The sequence below is a fragment of the Vipera berus genome (genome assembly GCF_964194415.1).
Source record: "Vipera berus genome assembly, chromosome: 7".
In the NCBI taxonomy this organism is placed as follows: domain Eukaryota; kingdom Metazoa; phylum Chordata; class Lepidosauria; order Squamata; family Viperidae; genus Vipera; species Vipera berus.
The window spans coordinates 27,350,125-27,367,588 of NC_138209.1; the positions used below are offsets into that span (position 1 = coordinate 27,350,125).

At 39.0% G+C, this 17,464-nt stretch overlaps 1 protein-coding gene across 4 annotated transcripts in view; it reads right to left on the bottom strand.

The window, feature by feature from the left end:
* The window catches only part of FHIP1A (FHF complex subunit HOOK interacting protein 1A), a 74,144-nt gene that overhangs the window by 39,473 nt on the left and 17,207 nt on the right, over window positions 1-17,464 (bottom strand). For all 4 annotated transcript variants that reach the window (XM_081332072.1, XM_081332070.1, XM_081332071.1 and 1 more), the window contains exons 3-4: window positions 4,648-4,848; window positions 3,075-3,701 (exon numbers count right to left, since the gene is read on the bottom strand). In XM_081332072.1, the coding sequence (XP_081188198.1) occupies window positions 3,075-3,701; window positions 4,648-4,752 (732 nt within the window). In that variant the 5' untranslated portion in view covers window positions 4,753-4,848. The remainder of the gene's footprint in view (window positions 1-3,074; window positions 3,702-4,647; window positions 4,849-17,464) is intronic.

Sequence of the window (17,464 nt, forward strand, 5' to 3'; positions counted from 1 at the left end):
TTTCAATAAATAAAAGTGAGCAACAGGAGAATGTATAAAAAGAATGGTCTTCCCTACTTCCTTACTTTTCTTCCCCATCCGACTGATAATAGGGAATATTAAAAAGAAATGTAAATCCAGTTCTTTCACTCTCTCCTTTTTCATTTTTCTAGCTACTACAAGTTCTAGGTAGCTCATCCCTCTGAGAATGAATATGATTTGACTATATACTGGGTCTCCAAAGTCAACAGACTTGGGTCACAACAGGACTGGGTCAGAGGAAGATTTCTTATCATATTTTAGGATATGGGAAATGGGGAAAAGTTTGCTCTTAAGATTCAGGAAGAGTTAATCAATTCTTCTAATTCTATAGGAGCCACAATGGATGAAGATGACAATTGGGAAAATTCAGCTCAATGCAAATTGAATTTTGCTGAATGTTAGAAACTTTCCATGTGAAGTCATCACAGCTGATAAAGAAAGTCATGGTGGAAAAACATTATCTAATAATATGCTACCATGGGCCACAACACTTTTGCACAGGATAAGAAGCTGCAATACTTCTGTCGTTTCAGAAAATCTGCCAAAGTGTACTAAAATAATGCTATTGTCTACTTTTAAAGTACTACTATGCTTAGATATTGTATATTAAAACCTGGTCCAGTTTAATTAAAATCTTGAATTTATTGTCTTTGATACTGGTCATGCTTTGCTTCCAAGCCACTGAAGGCAATTCCCAATTCATCTATTGAAACCAGTCCTGTTTAACTTTGCCAGCAGCAAAATAGATTTATGAGATATTTTGCATGCAAATCACAGCTATAATCTGCGCTTGTGGGAGGCCAATTTACTATTTTAAACTTCCTTGTGGGATGACATTTCCAAGGTCAATTCTCTAAACCCGAATTATAATATCTAGCATAGCTTCTTATATATGTGAGCATGGATCTTTGTAATTGCTAGCTGCTTCCAGAGGCAGAACATATTTATGAAGTCAGAGAACATTATAGGGCATGACATGTTTGCCAAACTCCTATAGAAACATTACTGACAGAATTCAAATATGTGCGGTGTCTGGTTTGATTAACCATAGTTTATTAAATGAATCACCATTGCCTAGGTTCATACAATATGCTAAGCTATAAACCACACTGTGTAAATCACAGTAGGTGGATTCACATAAACTGCCACTTAAAAATCAAACTATTTTATTGGTCTGCAAGCATCTACCATGCAATTTTTAAAAACTGTGTCTGTTTTGAGGAGAGAGTCTCCAACTTCTAAAATAGAATGTATGTCCTAAATAAATCTCTTCAAATATCTTAAATATAACAGCATAATACAGCAGGATACAGCTCCATTCTATATATTTTAATCATAAGGAAATATTACATAGAGTAGAACATTTAACTGGAATTAATTCACTTTAATCAGAATTAGATTATTCAATTGCATCCATGGGGAAATAATAAGAAACCCAAAATCTGAGGCATCATTCTGAGTTCTCTCAAGGGGAGACCAAGGCTTCCCAAACTGGAAAGATCATTCTTATAAAGGCTGCATATTAGAGTTATTTAACAATTGAACAGCCCTCAGGAATAGTCTGTGTTCTTTTTATTATAGCCTCAGGTTTGCTACCTTTATTGCTTGTCTCATTCCAACATTCTAAGACAATTATTCTAATTAGAAATGTATTTTGACGATAATGGCCCCTACTGTTTGAAGGTTAACACATTTAGCTTTACTCCTCTAAATAAAAAGACTTACTAAAAATTAATTGGAAAATATGCAAATATAGGTGTGTACACAACAGCACGGATATAGTAAAAGTATTTATCACGGAAATACCTTTTTAAAAATAAGCACTTTTTATATGTATTCATTTAAATTAAACCAACAAGATTTCTCTAGGCTGGAAATACCTTTAAGGAGAATGCCATTTGGGATGGGAGGGATAACGGTTCCACTTTATTCTGCATTGCGGGAGCCCAACCCATTTTATGACATTTTGGAACATGGATCAGAGAAAGGAAATGAGGCAGAGGTCCTCTATATTTTGGGCACCAGGGACCGGTTCTGTGCAGGGAGGTTTTTCTGTAGACCGGAGGGTGCATGGTTTTGTGTGCTGCCTGCATCTCGTGGATGGGGCTTTGCTTGTTTGTGCGGACTGGTTGCTGGCATGCTGTGGCTCAGTACTGGTCCACGGACCAGGGGTTGGGGACCCTTGATCTAACGGGTACTAAAAACTAAGTCCTATGCCTGAAAGAATTGGGATTGTTTAAGAAGACTGAGGGGGATATGACAGATACTTTTCAAATATCTAAAAAAGGCAATATTATAGAAGACAATCAAGACTAGTTATCCATCATCTCAGAAGGCAAGACATAAAAATAATTTAAGTAACAGGAAGGCATATTTGGCTATTGTAAGAAAAAAAACTTCTACCACTAACAGCAATTTGAAAAGTGGAACAATCTCCCATCAGTTCAAGCAGAGAATAAGCAGCCACTTATTGGCAATCCTTGATCGTGCATTGCTGCAGTTAGTTTGGAGTTAGCAGTGGTGGGATTCAAATATGTGAACAACCAGTTTTCTGTGTGGATGCTGCTTCCGGAAGTCCATTCTGGGCCTGGGCAACAAAAAATTAGCTACCAATTCTGCCGAACTGGTGCAAACTGGCTGAATCCCACCACTGGGGGTTAGGCTCAGTGTCTAAATGGTCCTTTCTAACTAGATGATTACATGAAAAGTTAACATTATATCAATGTTTAGGATTACAACATTTGTTATCAATAAAATTATTTTCAGCTTACTCAATTTCATTGTTCAAGACAGACCTGTGAATAGGAAGATTAAAAAAAACATATTGATATAACATAAAATATCAGCATGTTTTTTTTTAAACTTCCCATTCACAGGTGAATGGGAAGTGAAGGAGCATATATCAAAGTTTTGTGACACGCCATCACAGAATTGTATCTCCTCTACTGAAGCTTACCCGGAAGATATAAATTACCTGCAAGTTCTTGCTTGAATATTCATTTACAAAGGAATCCATATTTGGAAGGTAGAATGAGTAGCTGGAAAAAACTTACCGGACAAAAATAAGTATTCTCTACTATGTGATGAGCAACCACACAACTTTCTGAAGAAAGAGACATTATAAAAAGTAGAGCATCACGAGCCTGTTGGCCAACAGTTCCTTCCCGATGGATAAAAGGAATCAAGAGAGAAAAAATTAGAAAGTTTGCAGCTCCTTGGTCCTCACTGGTATGGAAAAAAAGTTCCAAGATGGATGGATCTTTGGCTACAATTGAGCATAGCTGGTTGAGAAGAACCACCAGCTCTACTTCAACGGCTGGTATGGTAGTTCCTGAGCAAGAACTCAGCAACATCATTAATGGTTTTAGGATGGGTTTGTGATGCAGAAGCTGCTGATGAGACTGTGTGACAAGCATTTCATACATTTTCAGTTGCTCAATTTTCATCTCATCAGTGAATTCCCGTCTGAGACTCCAAAGAAAGAGCTTTTCCATGATATTCTCTGTAACCACAAACTCCAGGATGGGACCCATTGCTGCATCTTTTGCCTCTTCTTCAATTAAAAGGAAGAGCATGTGTTCTACATAGTTCTGCACAGTGCTGGCCTCATCTGGAGAAATTGTCCCATATTTTGCTTGAATATTTTTTAAAGGGTCGTGCTTCTCTAAAATTTTTATAACCTATGGAAAAATTAAATAATACATATTCAATCATACAATAGGCATTGAAATAGAGTCATTCTTGCAATCTTTAATTATGAAAAACTGTATTTATGAACAAATATCTTCATAATAATTGAGAACATTCTAAGTGGATCATAACAGGCAAGCTATAGATTAATGAGTGGAAACAGCCTATGCATTACTTATCTGAAATATCTGTCCCAAAATGGCTAATCTAACCAATTGTGCTACTTAAGAAGAGCAGCACATGACTCAATCTACTCACCAACATATGACCATGTTGAGCAACTAAGAATGTTCTTGGTCACCTGAATTTTAATATCCAATATCTTCCTAGCTTCGTTTATGAGCAAGTACATTTAAAGAGTAAAGATTCAATAGCTGAAATATAAGATATAAAATACTAGATTGATACTAATGCCCACACTGAAAGGGGCTGTATTGACAAATATAATATATGTGGGTATTAGACAACACTAATTAAAAATAAACCATTCAGGATTCAGAAATAATATATTATATAGAAATAATATACTGCATGTTCTAAATATATTAATGCAGCCTTTCAGCATAACTAGTGTTTTGATAGATTTAACAAATATAATCCGGCAAAGAAATGAACTGTCCATGAAGATTCAAAATAAAATTATTTTAAAAGGACTTTATTTCACTTAGGCAGTAGAGCCTAACAGTTTTAATTAGAGCTTATTCAATTGGTTGTTATATCTCTACTAATCAATGGTTTTTTTTATTTAAAGCGGTGAATTATACAGTTCTTAAAAAGTCAATAGAGATACATTTGGTGTCACTCAGTACTGTACAACATGGGACTGGCTTGAACTCTGACCATACAAGCAAATATTTGATGGTTTAAATGGGTTCCTAACAATGCAATCAATAATAAAGAGCAGTAAAAAAAGAAAAGTTCTCACAGCTCCATTACCTGTGCCCAGTGGGTTTTAAACACTATCATGCATGTTTCTGGGTCAACTCCTTCTAGGCTCACAGCCTGATGGGATTTTTTCCCACTTGTACCTGTGGACATCATAAGCTCTTCAATGGTCAATTTTACTAGGCCATAGTAAATTTCCTTTGCAACACAAGTAGCGAATCACTGCATAACATGTGGATACTCATCTCTGATCTGCAATGAATTCAGAATAATCCAGATAAAGCATGTGGACTATAACATAGATATAAAAGCAAGAAACATGGATGGCTCTCAGAAATGTCTGGAACAATGTAACATATAAATATGCTTTGTTTCCATAAACAAGTCTGCATTTCTCATATATTGTGCAATGTTTGGCACTATGAATGCTATATAACTCTATAATCCCTTTGCAGTGAAGTTACAGTTGGGAAGATGTTACAGGAAAAGTTATCAATCATTCTCAAAAGAAGAATACTGTTAAGTTTGGATGTAGCCAGTTTGGATTCCTGATTCAAAGAGATAAGAGCTTTCAATAAATTTGTCCAGAATCTATTAACTGGACAAATATAAAATAGAACAAAATTAAAATTGGTAACACTGTCTCCTTCTCATTGTAAGAAAATATTATTTATTTAAACAATGAGAACAATTATATCCAAATGTAAAAAAATGGCACAAAGAGTTACTGGTTTAGAAATACTTGATTTTTCTTTTCAGTAGTGGCAAAAATGTGTGAAATTACACCGTGTTAAATTACTCTGGCTGAAAGCATCACTGTACTGATAAGAAAATATTACTATAAAAACAGAAGTTCTTGTATTTAATCAAAGTATCCATGTATGTTCATATAAATGTAACGTTACAGACTTAATATACTAGAGACAAAATTTGCATAACCAAACTATTTATACAAGTGAAGTTCCCAACCCTTCCTTCTTTTCGCATCTGTACAAACTATATTCATTACAGTTTGAATGGTTGCTTACTACTCGAAGCTACTACTGCTAGAACAGCACTTTGTATGAGTTATAAGAGAGGAGGGAATAGACAATTCAGTTTAACTTACTACAAATCTATATGCTTAAATACAATTTATACATAAACAAAAACAAAATATGTTTTCTTCATATATTAAAGATTCAAATAAAAATATACTGTACTATGAAAGTACTGGTCTCTCAAAAAATAATCAAGAACTTGGTATCTTGATGTACTGTATATTCATTTCCCAATTTCACCCCACAGACATGCATTATTATTTAAATAAGATAAAATAATGCATACAGCTATATATCACATTAGAAATTCGTATTTCAGTTATTAACAAACTCTATCTCTCAATTACCATATTTGCCTGAAAGGAAAATAATCCTGAATTTATGACAATCCTCCCCCCACAAAAAAGAAGAAAGACTAAGAGTCACTTGGAAAAAATTCTAAACATTATTCCCTTCGCAGTGCCAAGTTTCCCTATGTTGTTAAAGTAGGGCAGCTGGCTGCAGTTGAAATTATTCCTGAAGTTTTCTTCATCTCACCATAAACTTGTACATGTTTAGTAATGTATGTATACATGCAAGTATCCTATGTACATAAATTTGTGGCAGTGGAAGAGTCTTATTTCTCCCCATCCCTCAAAAAAGTCAAAGACAAGATAAAAATAAATATCATTTGAATTAGGTACCAGGCTAGAAACAGGAGGCTGTGAGTTCTAGTACTGCCTTAGGCACAGCCAGCCCCAAAAATAAGACTGGGTCTTATATTAATTTTTGCTCCAAAAGACACATTAGGGCTCATTTTCCGGTTAGGTGTTATTTTGGGGGAAAATAGGGTACTAAATGTGTCCATCTGGCTGACGATCTTAACTGGAGCTTATTTTTGGGGTGGGGCTTATATTATGGGCATCCTGAAAAATCATGCTAGGGCTTATTTTCCGGTTGGGTCTTATTTTGGGGGAAACACAGTACTTGCTCTCTTGCAGCCCAGGGAAGAAAACAACGATAACCCACTTCTGAAAACATTTTCAAGAAAACTGTGTGGACTTGCTCAGGCAGTCACCTAACAATCTCCATCTGCATATACTATTCCCTCATCCTCAGGAGAACAAAAATGGAGGAGCAGAAGAGGTTGAAGGTAAGAGGAAGAAGTACAGTAGGTGAACTGAGAAAGAAAGGAAACTGGATGGAGATCGACAAAGGAAAAAACAAAGAAGGAGAGGAAAGAGAAAAATGTCCTCTTTTAGGAAGTATAAATGCTGGCTGGAAAGGATCTCTCTGTAAAGGATCTGATAATCAAAGGACAGACCCTATAGGGAAGAGTTAACTCCATATCTTCTAATTAAAAGGCTTAACATCTCTTCCTGTCACTTGGAGGAAAAATTCTTTGTTTCAGTCACATACACCGACTCCAACTAAGTGTAGCTTATGTTTACTGAATGATAGACCTTACTGATAAAAATCTTGCTGGAGGCAAGGAGTTCAAGAGATGTTCCCGTTCAATTTCCAGGCTGCAAGTTTTAGCCAGTCAAGGCATTTTGTGAGACGCTATATGAGCATCTCAGTTTTCTCCACTTGGTTGGAGTACAAGAATCTTTTGAGGCAGAATTGGACAACTGAAATAAACTGTCTCCTTAAGATCCATCACTTTGTGTATCACTTTGGATAATACTAGCTCTCTTTGCTCTTGTTCAAAAATTGGAAGATGTACTTCAGACAACTGTCCAAATAGTTGTCTGAATGAGATCTAGGAATATTCAGATGAGTTATTCTTTCCTAGGGCAAGCTTTCCAACTTAGTGAGCTGTGATGTTCAATACTCCTTCTACGTTCTCTGCTAATGTCATGCACAAAGAATCAAGAATGACACATGGAGTTGCTTATGAGAGTTCTTTACTGTTTGCCTCTTAACAGAAATCCTTCCAGACTAAAGCACTTATCTGCATAACTGTTAGTTATAGTTTGTGAGTTGTTGGGGGGGGGGAGTCCGCCTTTTCCCTCTTCCTGCCTAGCAGACATTCCAAGCTCCACTGTTTCTTCGCTCTCTGGGAAAGAGCCCCCACTCCTTCCTGCAAGTTCAGACTACATCCCCCCACAGTTAACTGACATGGTTGTTGTTGCTGTTGTTGTGGGAAAATAGGAGTATTAGATGTGTTCTCTGCCTTGAGTTATTTGTAAAAACGATAAAAGTGGGATAAACAAACAAACAAACAAAACACAGGTAATCCTTGACTTAGGACATAACTGAGTCTGGCATCTTTGTTGCTGAGCAAAGTGATCATTAAGTAAAACGCCATGTGAATGCTTACCGGGACTGTTTTGCTTAATGATTGTAATCCCAGCATTCCTGGCTGTACTTGTTAAGCAATTGCTTGTGGGTTGATAAGTTAATGAAGTCCCAGTAATGAATGCAGGGTGCCTTGGATGGGGGAGAGTGGGAGGGTCTGTTCAGAGACACAAAAATCTTCCCTGCTGAAATCCAAGCAGGATTTTCAGCCCTTGAGGGAGAAAGGCGCATGCTACTTATCTTATTGCACTGCCTCACTGCTTGCTGACTGAATTTTGGCTCACTGCTGTCTCTAGGGGTTGGCTGAAAGAGCTGCCTGCTGAAGGATGTCATCTCTCCTCCGTCCATGGAAGGGAACTTCTTCAGCAGGATCCACATGTGGAAGGCAACTCCTTTCACGAGGTGTAGGAATGGAGCTAAAACTGTCAGGATCTGAACTTCATTTCTGCATCCTGCAGAATGTAATCTCCCCTTCACACACAGAAGGGAATGCTCTCAGAAGGGTACAAAAAGAGTTCAAATCATCAGGGTCTGAGCTCCATTTCTGCTAAATGAGTTTGGCTCCCTCTGGCAGACAGTTCTTTCAGTCAACTCCCAGAGACAAGAGAGAGTCCCTCTTGGCAAGCAGCAACAACTTGCAACCTTCCCTGTTGGTTTCTCAGTTGGCTTTCTGGGAAATCTGGTAGAGAAGACTGCAAATGGTGATCACATGATTACGGGACACCTGGTCATAAGTCTGAACAAGTTGCCAAGGACCAGACTGCAGTCACATGACTGAGGGACAGCAATGTTCTACAACAGCTTGAGGTGCTTTATGAGCTGTAAAATACCCTTTCTGAGACCACTGTATTTTTAAATGGTCATTAAACAATCAGTTGTAAGTTGGGGACTATCTGTAGTTTCTCCATTCTTATCTCTAGTTATGTAGCCTCTTTCTGAAGACTCTGTTCTGGATTCATCTTGATAGGCTTCAGTTATGACCATCCCTGCTGCCATCTCTTTGATATGGAGGTCCATCTAAAATGGAAGCGCTGAATGGAAACAGACTGTTACCATATTCAAATCTGAGAAACTTCCTGATCTTTGAAAAACTTCTTGCCTCCTTCAGCCTGAACAGCTTCTCTTTGGGATATAGAGTGATTATAGGAATTAATCAGGTGGTTTTCTTGTTATAGAAACATATTCTCCTCTGTTTGCAAAATATATTTGCATGTGTGTTTCCACATACACCAAAGGTTTTGCCACCTGGCAGATGCTAGCATCTGAGGGTCATTTCTCCTTGGTTCTTGTCTCTTTCACCTTGCTGGTTAGTGCTATCTGTGTTGAGTCCAGTGGCTGATTTTTTTTTCCTCAAAAAAAAAATTGGAGCATGGAATCAAATGGTAAATGTGGCTTTCTCACGCACAAGCTCTTATCATTTTTCAGGGCAGAAAAGTAAGATTTCTTTTTATCTTTGTTTTCCACAAGGAATACGTCAACTCCTCAAATAGCTACTTCTCTGTGAAAGGCATAACCATGAGGTTGAGCAGCTTAAGCTCTATATTGGGGTTCCACCTTCTAATGTTTGAGTAACAAGGCTCACCATGTGATAATCTAGAACAGGCATGTCAAACTACCGGCCCACAGGCCAGATGCATCATGACAAAACCGCACCGGCCCCATGGGCGGCAAAGGGGAAAAAGTAGTGATACATCGCACAATGTCACATGACATCGTGAGTTTAACATGCCTGATCTAGAAGAAGGCTCACCAACCCCTGGGCCACAGCCCACTACTGGGCCTTGAGCCTTTCGGAACCGGGCAACAGAATTGGTGGATGACTTGCACAAGTAGTGGGCAAGTATGGGTGTGCAAGCTGTATTTGCTCAAGCGACGGGCACGCATGCCCACCATTTGCACAAATGGATTTGCACATGCTTGCCCACCACTTGCATGAAACCATCCCCTCTCCCCCTCTGGCTGCTCCGCAAAGCCGGAAAGGTTGGGGAACCCTGGTCCAGAAAGATCTAGATACAACTATAAACAATACATAAAAATGCCTATGGCTTCTCCTGTTCTGAATAGTTTGTTGATATTCTCTCTTTATGTTTGGCTTCTGGAAGGTCAGATGTCCAGATCACTGAGCTCTGGCAATGACAGAGGAAACAGCTGCAACCCAGATACTCAATACTTTTGGTCCATAGCTTCATTTCAGCAGTATGTCCAATATAAGCTACATAGGATCAGTAAGTATCTCTCCTCCCAGTCTTGGAATAATAATTTATGAGAAATTAATACTAGGAACAAAGATCAAAGATCCCAATTCAAAGGGAACAATGTTATTTGAACCATTTGTGATTATGCAAGTTTGACTTGTGGGAAGTCCATAAATCAATTGGCAGATGACCCAAGAAAATATGCATTTGGTTTAATATGTTTCAGCTGGTGCTACATCCACACCCATATGCATACTAAATTACATTTTGCCCTTTGAATCCAGATCATTGAGCAGCCCTAATTGCTATGGTTATCTGGGGAAGAAAAAGAGTGATTTTCTTTTCTATCTTTTCTGCCACAGATAACAGAATTTCCTCCCTGCCCCCAATTATTTTATAAGATACACCAATGGGGCACAGATTTTGAACAGTGTAATAGCCTGCGTGTATTGTGCATGTATCTGGCTCTCTTAATCCTGAGAAATGAGACTGAGGGATTATCTGACAATTAAAATCCCCAAGAATCAGAGCCGTTCAGCTTGAACCAACAGGATACAGGCAAGCAATCCATTTTTCTTTCAGTTTCCCTGAGGAACTGCTCGGTGAATGAAGGAAACACTTACATATAAGCATGCAGGGATTAGAGAGTAGCAAGGCAAGAAAAAATAAAAGTCGCTAACTTAGAATTGTGAGAAAACTCATGCAGCCCTGGCCTGATTATAAGAATGTATAACACAGAGAGAGATGAAAATAGATTGGCATGTTTATAAAAAATAAACAGTAAATATTTCCTAGCACACATTAATTGCTTTGTGTATACAACATAAAATCATTTGTAATTGCTTTATCTGAATATCTAGGTACTGTATAGCGATCACAGTGGCACTCTAACTGGTTTCCCAAGTGCTAAATGCGAAGAGACAATATATATATATACATATACATATACACAACTACTATTATAACAACTTTGACAGAGTCATTAAAGATATAATTATGATCTAGCAGTGACTATGTTTGGAATATATGGCACCTGCAACACTATTTTGCTATTATTTCTGTAACACTTATGCTGAACAATTTCCTTTTCATATTGCAAAGAGATCATGCCTATCTCAAAATTTCTGTTGCTAAGCAAGACAATTGTTAAGTGATTTTTGTCTTGTTTTATGACTTTTCTTGCCACACTTGTTAAGTGAATGATTGCAATTGTTAAGTTAGTGACATGGTTCTTAAGTGACTCTGGCTTCCTCATTGACTTTGTTTGTCAGAGGGTCACAAAAGGTGATTACATGACCTGGGGAAACTGCAACCATCATAAATATGAGTCAGTTGCCAACCACCTGAAATTTGCGTTAAGTTTAACTACTGTTGCTAAGAAGTATAATCATGAGGATACTTCACCTACTCACTGATTTACTTAGCAATGGAAATTCTAATCCCAATTAGGTTCATTAAGTGAGGATATCTATACATTATTTGCTTAATCATGGTTAAATTCCCATTATTTGGATTCATGCCATAAAGCTAAGTCAAAACCATATTTTACAAGCCATATTTGCACAATGCTGAGTTCCAATAATTCATGATTATATAAGCCAAGGCTTCAGAACAGTGTGTACTTGAGAGATATTTCTGTACTACATTTTATTACTGCCCAATATAGAAAGTTAAAATCCATTTCAACATATAAAATATAATGACAAAGGTGAAATACATGTACTCCTTGTTTTGTGGTCAATTGGGACCAGCTGACCAAACAGTCATGAAATGAAATGGCTACTAAGGGAAACAATGAATGTCCTTATGACCTTCAAAGATTGCAGATCCAGAGACTGATCGTAAGTTACATCTCTATTGTAATTATGAACAGTCGAAATGAGACTATCATTAAATGATGATCTCCTCAAGATTTAGTAATCTATTACTTTTGTTGCTTCTGTTTTAGACAGTTTTTTTCTTCTTACAAAGATACTGTTGATCCAAGAATTAGTAGCAGTAACAAATAGGTGTGCAATAAAGGAATTTATAGCTGACCTTTCGGAAGCTATGCAAGAACTCTTAGGTACGGACTAGGCCAAGAGATTACATAGTCCAGAGATGGAAAGAAGCTTGAGGAAAAAACTCAATGCCACTCCGATTTTAATATAAAACGAGACTGACAGAAACTCGAATAGAGTTTCAAAATTCTGCTCCCTGAAAAAAATAAAATAGCTTTCCTGGAATCACAAAAGGTTTTTTTTTTTAATTACCGTATATACTTGAGTATAAGCCGAATTTTTCAGCCCACTTTTTGGGCTGAAAAATTCCACTTCGGCTTATACTCCAGTCAACAAAAAAACTTACCGAGGACTTGTGCGCGGCCGAGGCTTTGGTGCTTCCGGGATCGCGCGCACCTCTCCCAAGCCACCGCCGTCCGGAGACCTGCCGAAGTTTGGGGAGGTTTGGGGAGGTGCGCGCGCACCTCCCCAAACCTCCCCAAACTTCGGCAGGTCTCCGGACGGCGGCGGCTTGGGAGAGGTGCGCGCGATCCTGGAAGCACCGAAGCCTCGGCCGCGCACAAGTCCTCGGTAAGCTCCGGGCGGTCACTTGCTTCGCGTCTCCTGAGGGAAGGGGGGGCGACTGGAGCGGGCGTGTTTCCTCACCTGCTGGGCGCCGCGATTTGCCCGGGGAACGCGCGGGCCCCGAATGGCAGCGTGGAGCGAGGAAGCGGACAGCCAGGGCTTCCCCGAGAGCCGCGGCCACACAGGGTATTCCTGTGTATTCAGGCTTGCAAAATGGCGGATCGAGCCTCTGCTGGCGGCAGAGGCTTGCAGAGCGCGGATCCAGCCTCCGCCGGCGGCGGAGGCTTGCAGAACGGCGGATCGGCTTATACTCGAGTCAATAACTTTTTCCAGTTTTTGGGGGTGAAATTGGGGGTCTCGGCTTATACTCGAGTCGGCTTATACTCAAGTATACTGTATACCTGACAGCAACTGTTGATTTTATTTGCAATTCTGCTTTTGAAGATTGTTGTACAGTGTTGGTGTTTTTTCTAGAAACTGATTTTTTCTAAACACTTGGTTTCTGTGGTTTAAAAAGGGAATTCATTAAAAAAATCCGATCTCTTGTGCCCCAGAAAAGATACAAGGTTTGTTCAGTATTTATGGGTTTTAGGCAAGAACACAAAGCACTTCCTTTCTCTGTTTCTTAGGGCAGATCTGAGTCTAAAAGAATTCTTGTTAGAAGAGCTAAGAACAGTCCAGCCAGACAACTGGATGGAGGTCAGCAAGTTCAGTTTGACTAGTAACAGCCTACCTTAATTAAGTATCCATGACTGCAGAGTCTTCAGAAGATGATTTGTAAAAAAATCCCAATCAATTTCTGACACCATTTAGTTAACAACCCTATAATAGTGCCCTTTATAATTAAAAAAAGAAAAACAATAACTATAAAAACAATAATTGAGTCCTTCGGGAATAGGGCGGTATATAAAATAAATAGATAGATAGATAGATAGATAGATAGATAGATAGATAGATAGATAGATAGATAGATAGATAGATAGATAGATAGATAGATAAAGATAGATAGATAGATAGATAGATAGATGATAGATAGATAAATAAAAATATATTGTATAATATTTTTTGCTATCCCAAATACCTTCAAACATCTGACCAAATACCTCACCAAAATGACTATCATGAGTAGAATTAATGATAAACATCAAAAGATTAGGAAAACAAAAGTTTGTGCAGCTCTGACAAAGTTGCTTCTGGGAATGAAAAGCATCAAAGTTGTGAGTTTTTAAGAAGAGATTGAACAACCATTTGTCTGTTATTCTGTTACCCCATATACAGTCCAATTGTGTGTCTTGTGGATATTAAACTCAACCCACAAGGATCAGACCAATCACTATATAAGCATGGAAAATGAACTGCTCTAGGCAGAATTCTGCATTCTTTTTTTTATTTTTAATTCCATTTATATCCCGCCCTTATCATTCTTACTGATAGGTTTCCTGGATCTACACATCCACATAGTTACAATGACTAATATTTGCATTAAGCAAATATATTGCCATAGTAACAAGGACACCACACAGCTATCTACTTGCCACAGTCTTCTAAATTATTCAGCATGCCAATACTACAGTGGCACTGTATAAATGATCACATTCATTAATAGTACCCTCTGCAATGAAAACAGTAATCACATGTCATCTAGACTGATTGCTATTTATTAAAAAAGGGGGGGAGGAAAGGATTTCAAGTAATAATTGCAGCAATAATTCTAAGCAAAATATATAGAGATAGGATGAAGAAAATAGTAATATGTTAAAATATTTAAAAATTTGTAATGACTTCTGTACGTCAGTATTTTTGCTTGTTGTTGTTAGCTGCGAAGTCGTGTCCGACCCATCGCGACCCTATGGACAACATTCCTCCAGGCCTTCCTGTCTTCTACCATCTTCTGGAGTCCATTTAAGCTCACGCCTACTGCTTCAGTGACTCCATCCAGCCACCTCATTCTCTGTCGTCCCCTTCTTCTATTGCCCTCGATCTTTCCCAGCATTAGGCTCTTCTCCAGTGAGTCCTTCCTTCTCATTAGGTGGCCAAAGTATTTGAGTTTTAGCTTCAGGATCTGGCCTTCTAAAGAGCAGTCAGGATTGATCTCCTCTAGGACTGACCGGTTTGATCGCCTTGCAGTCCAAGGGACTCGCAGGAGTCTTCTCCAGCACCATAGTTCAAAGGCCTCAATTCTTTGGCGCTCAGCCTTTCTTATGGTCCAACTTTCACTGCCATACATTGCAACTGGGAAGACCATAGCCTTGACTATACGCACTTTTGTTGACAGGGTGATGTCTCTGCTTTTTAGTGTGCTGTCTAGATTTGCCATGGCTTTCCTCCCCAGGAGCAAGCGTCTTTTAATTTCTTGGCTACAGTCCCCATCTGCAGTGATCTTGGAGCCCAGGAAAACAAAATCTGTCACTACCTCCATTTCTTCCCCATCTATTTGCCAGGAATTGAGAGGGCCAGTTGCCATGATCTTGGTTTTCTTAATGTTAAGTTTCAACCCAAGTTTTGCACTCTCCTTCTTCACCCGCAACAAGAGGCTCTTTAGTTCTTCTTCACTTTCTGCCATTAGAGTGGTATCATCTGCGTATCTTAGGTTGTTGATATTTCTTCCGGCAATCTTAATTCCAACTTTTGATTCATCTAGCCCTGCCTTTCTCATGATGTGCTCTGCATATAAGTTAAATAGGCAGGGCGACAGTATACAGCCTTGCCGGACTCCTTTCCCAATTTTGAACCAATCAGTGGTTCCGTGTCCAGTTCTCACTGTTGCTTCTTGACCCGCATATAGGTTTCTCAAGAGACAAATAAGATGGTCTGGTACTCCCATCTCTTTAAGAACTTGCCACAGTTTGTTATGATCCACACAATCAAAGGCTTTAGCATAGTCAATGAAGCAGAAGTAGATGTTTTTCTGGAACTCCCTAGCTTTCTCCATGATCCAGCGTATGTTGGCAATTTGATCTCTAGTTCCTCTGCCTCTTCGAAATCCTGCCTGTACTTCTGGTAGTTCTCGATCCACATACTGCTGAAGTCTAGCTTGTAGGATTTTAAGCATAACTTTACTAGCATGAGAAATGAGTGCAATGGTGCGATAGTTTGAACATTCTTTGGCACTGCCTTTCTTTGGAATTGGAATGTAAACTGATCTTTTCCAATCCTGTGGCCACTGTTGAGTTTTCCAAATTTGCTGGCAAATTGAGTGTAGCACTTTTACTGCACTGTCTTTTAAGATTTTGAATAGCTCAGCTGGAATACTGTCACCTCCACTAGCTTTGTTGTTGCTCAGCTTTTCTAAGGCCCACTTCACCTCACATTCTAGGATGTCTGGCTCGAGGTCAGTGACCACATCATTGTGATTATCTGGGACGTTAAGCTCATTCTTGTATAGTTCTTCTGTGTAATTTTGCCACCTCTTCTTAATCTCTTCTGCCTCTGTTAGGTCCCTGCCATTTTGGTCCTTTATCATGCCCATTTTTGCATTAAACGTTCCCTTCATCTCTCCAATTTTCTTGAAAAGATCTCTGGTCCTCCCTATTCTATTGTTTTCTTCTATTTCTTTGCACTGTTCATTTAAGAAGGCATTCTTATCTCTTCTAGCTATTCTCTGGAATTCTGCATTCAATTGGGCATATCTATGTTTTTCTCCCTTGCCTTTCGCTTCCCTCCTTTCCTCAGCTATTTGCAAAGCTTCCTCAGACAGCCATTTTGCTTTCTTGCATTTCTTTTTCTTTGGGATAGTTTTGGTTGCTACCTGTTGTACAATGTCGCGAACCTCTGTCCATAGTTCTTCAGGCACTCTGTCTATCAGATCTAATTCCTTAAATCTATTTGTCACCTCTACTGTATATTCAACAGGGATATGATTTAATTCATACCTGACTGGCCTAGTGCTTTTCCCTACTTTCTTCAGTTTAAGCCTAAACTTTGCAAGGAGAAGCTCATGGTCTGAGCCACAGTCAGCTCCTGGTCTTGTTTTTACCGACTGTATAGAGCTTCTCCATCTTTGGCTGCAGAGCATATAGTCAATCTGATTTCTGTGTTGACCGTCTGGTGATGTCCATGTGTAGAGCCGTCTCTTGGGTTGTTGGAAAAGAGTGTTTGCTATGACCATCGTATTCTCTTGACAAAATTCTATCAGCCTGTGCCCTGCTTCATTTTGTACTCCAAGGCCAAACTTGCCTGTTATTCCAGTTATCTTTTGGCTTCCTACTTTAGCATTCCAATCCCCCATGATGATAAGGACATCATTTTTTGGTGTTACTTCTATAAGGTGCTGTAGGGCTTCATAGAACCGGTCAATTTCATCCTCTTCAGCACTGGTGGTTGGGGCATAGACTTGGACTACTGTGATATTGAATGGTTTGCCTTGGATTCGAACTGAGATCATTCTGTCATTTTGAGGATTGTATCCCAGTATTGATTTTCCTACCCTTTTATTGACTATGAAGGCTACTCCATTTCTTCTGAGGGATTCTTGCCCGCAGTAGTATACCTGATGGTCATCTGAATTAAATTCACCCATTCCTGTCCATTTTAGTTCGCTGATACCTAAGATGTCGATGTTCAGTCTTGTCATCTCTTGTTTGACCACGTCCAGCTTTCCTTGATTCATGGATCTTACATTCCAGGTTCCTATGGAGAAAAAATCTTTACAGCATCGGACTTTCCTTTCACCACCAGACATATCCACAGCTGAGCGTCCTTTCGGCTTTGGCCCAGTCGCTTCATTCTTTCTGGCGCTACTAGTACTAGCCCTCTGCTCTTCCCCAGTAGCATATTGGACGCCTTCCGA